The 2,546-nt window shown below is 55.7% G+C and overlaps 2 protein-coding genes across 2 annotated transcripts; both read left to right on the top strand.

Moving 5' to 3' along the window:
- Window positions 1-874: 874 nt before the first annotated feature.
- Window positions 875-1,192, top strand: PHYSODRAFT_335429 (hypothetical protein; the record flags this gene model as incomplete). The annotated part of the gene is made up of 1 exon (XM_009532817.1): window positions 875-1,192. The coding sequence occupies one exon, from the start codon at window positions 875-877 to the stop codon at window positions 1,190-1,192; it is 318 nt and encodes a 105-aa protein (XP_009531112.1).
- An 822-nt stretch (window positions 1,193-2,014) lies between these two features.
- Window positions 2,015-2,332, top strand: PHYSODRAFT_335428 (hypothetical protein; the record flags this gene model as incomplete). Its single annotated transcript, XM_009532816.1, has 1 exon — window positions 2,015-2,332. The coding sequence occupies one exon, from the start codon at window positions 2,015-2,017 to the stop codon at window positions 2,330-2,332; it is 318 nt and encodes a 105-aa protein (XP_009531111.1).
- Window positions 2,333-2,546: the final 214 nt, after the last annotated feature.

The following is a 2,546-nucleotide window of genomic DNA, read 5'->3' as shown; positions in this document are numbered from 1 at the left end:
TGGGGCGGCGGTGTGGGTTGCGGCGGAGGCTGGGGATGGTAACTTACCATGCTTGTCTCCCCAATGGCCGTACGTCCACCCTACCCGCTGACGGCCGTTAGCGCGGCCTTTCACAGCGTTAGACGCCGTCGATCTCGTTGGCGGCCTGCTTTGCAAGTCATTCAAGCGCGTTGAATCGAAATCGGTCGGCGGTTTCTCAGGCTAAGCGTGGATTCTTTTAATCAAAAGCAAACTCCGGATTCGCCACTTGCCTTTGTTGGTTTGTCGACTTTGGATGTCTCGTTTGTGTTTCACCCGTGCTTCCTGTTGTTTTGAAAGTATTTTTCACTCCTATTTTGAAAGTAAACTATTACATGCGCCCTGAAAATAGTTCAGAAAATGAAGGCGACGCAACATAGCGCCTGAATGTTGGGTTTCACTATTTTGGTTGGAACCACTCCGCGCTAGGCGAATGCCATACTTCATACACGCGCATGCTGCACATGTACTTTATGCATTCACATTGTTTGTGTGTGCAAGCAATGAGTCACCCGAAAATTCTCACAGCAGTTTATTCTCTAGACAAACAAACGGACAAAACGGTAAGCAAAATCAATAAAAACACCGCTACAGAGTGCCCAGCCGATCGAATACTCCCTCGAATTCGTAGCACTCTCATCGACTAACTTTAATCGAAGCATGCGATCCTCTGAATCGCCTGCAAGACGAAAAATCTCCTGATTGATGCGGAAAGGGGCCGATTTCGACGGAAATCTCCGCGCGGAGCCAACGTGTGCTGACCCCTTGGACCGACGTTCGGCCGCACCCGTGGTGTCATTCACCATACCGCAACTTGCCTCCTCGACACCAAGCTAGCAAGTACCCAAGCAGCAACATGAAGTGCACCACCATTGCCGTCGCAGCAGTGCTCGCCACCGCGGGCGTCGTTGCTGCCGAATCGCCCGCGCTTCGAGCTCTGGCTGACGCTCCCAAGGTCGGGACTGTCGTCGCCACCGCAACCGGACCGGCGGAGGCCACGGACGCGCAGCCGACGGCAGGCGAGCCGAAGGACAAGAAGGAGTGGGGCTGGGGAGGAAGTCCGTGGGGCTGGGGAGGTGGCTGGGGCCGTCCGTGGGGATGTGGCGGCGCTGGCTGGGGAGGCGGTTGGGGCTGGGGCGGCGGTGCGGGTTGCGGCGGAGGCTGGGGATGGTAACTTACCATGCTTGTCTCCCCAATGGCCGTACGTCCACCGTACCCGCTGAAGGCCGTTAGCGCGGCCTTTCACAGCGTTAGACGCCGTCGATCTCGTTGGCGGCCTGCTTTGCAAGTCATTCAAGCGCGTTGAATCGAAATCGGTCGGCGGTTTCTCAGGCTAAGCGTGGATTCTTTTAATCAAAAGCAAACTCCGGATTCGCCACTTGCCTTTGTTGGTTTGTCGACTTTGGATGTTTTCACCCGTGCTTCCTGTTGTTTTGAAAGTATTTTTCACTCCTATTTTGAAAGTAAACTATTACATGCGCCCTGAAAATAGTTCAGAAAATGAAGGCGACGCAACATAGCGCCTGAATGTTGGGTTTCACTATTTTGGTTGGAACCACTCCGCGCTAGGCGAATGCCATACTTCATACACGCGCATGCTGCACATGTACTTTATGCATTCACATTGTTTGTGTGTGCAAGCAATGAGTCACCCGAAAATTCTCACAGCAGTTTATTCTCTAGACAAACAAACGGACAAAACGGTAAGCAAAATCAATAAAAACACCGCTACAGAGTGCCCAGCCGATCGAATACTCCCTCGAATTCGTAGCACTCTCATCGACTAACTTTAATCGAAGCATGCGATCCTCTGAATCGCCTGCAAGACGAAAAATCTCCTGATTGATGCGGAAAGGGGCCGATTTCGACGGAAATCTCCGCGCGGAGCCAACGTGTGCTGACCCCTTGGACCGACGTTCGGCCGCACCCGTGGTGTCATTCACCATACCGCAACTTGCCTCCTCGACACCAAGCTAGCAAGTACCCAAGCAGCAACATGAAGTGCACCACCATTGCCGTCGCAGCAGTGCTCGCCACCGCGGGCGTCGTTGCTGCCGAATCGCCCGCGCTTCGAGCTCTGGCTGACGCTCCCAAGGTCGGGACTGTCGTCGCCACCGCAACCGGACCGGCGGAGGCCACGGACGCGCAGCCGACGGCAGGCGAGCCGAAGGACAAGAAGGAGTGGGGCTGGGGAGGAAGTCCGTGGGGCTGGGGAGGTGGCTGGGGCCGTCCGTGGGGATGTGGCGGCGCTGGCTGGGGAGGCGGTTGGGGCTGGGGCGGCGGTGTGGGTTGCGGCGGAGGCTGGGGATGGTAACTTACCATGCTTGTCTCCCCAATGGCCGTACGTCCACCCTACCCGCTGACGGCCGTTAGCGCGGCCTTTCACAGCGTTAGACGCCGTCGATCTCGTTGGCGGCCTGCTTTGCAAGTCATTCAAGCGCGTTGAATCGAAATCGGTCGGCGGTTTCTCAGGCTAAGCGTGGATTCTTTTATCAAAAGCAAACTCCGGATTCGCCACTTGCCTTGTT

Source organism: Phytophthora sojae, assembly GCF_000149755.1.
Source record: "Phytophthora sojae unplaced genomic scaffold PHYSOscaffold_6, whole genome shotgun sequence".
In the NCBI taxonomy this organism is placed as follows: Eukaryota; Oomycota; class Peronosporomycetes; order Peronosporales; family Peronosporaceae; genus Phytophthora; species Phytophthora sojae.
Note: the sequence above shows the minus strand (reverse complement) of the source record. Positions and strands in the feature narration are given on the sequence as shown.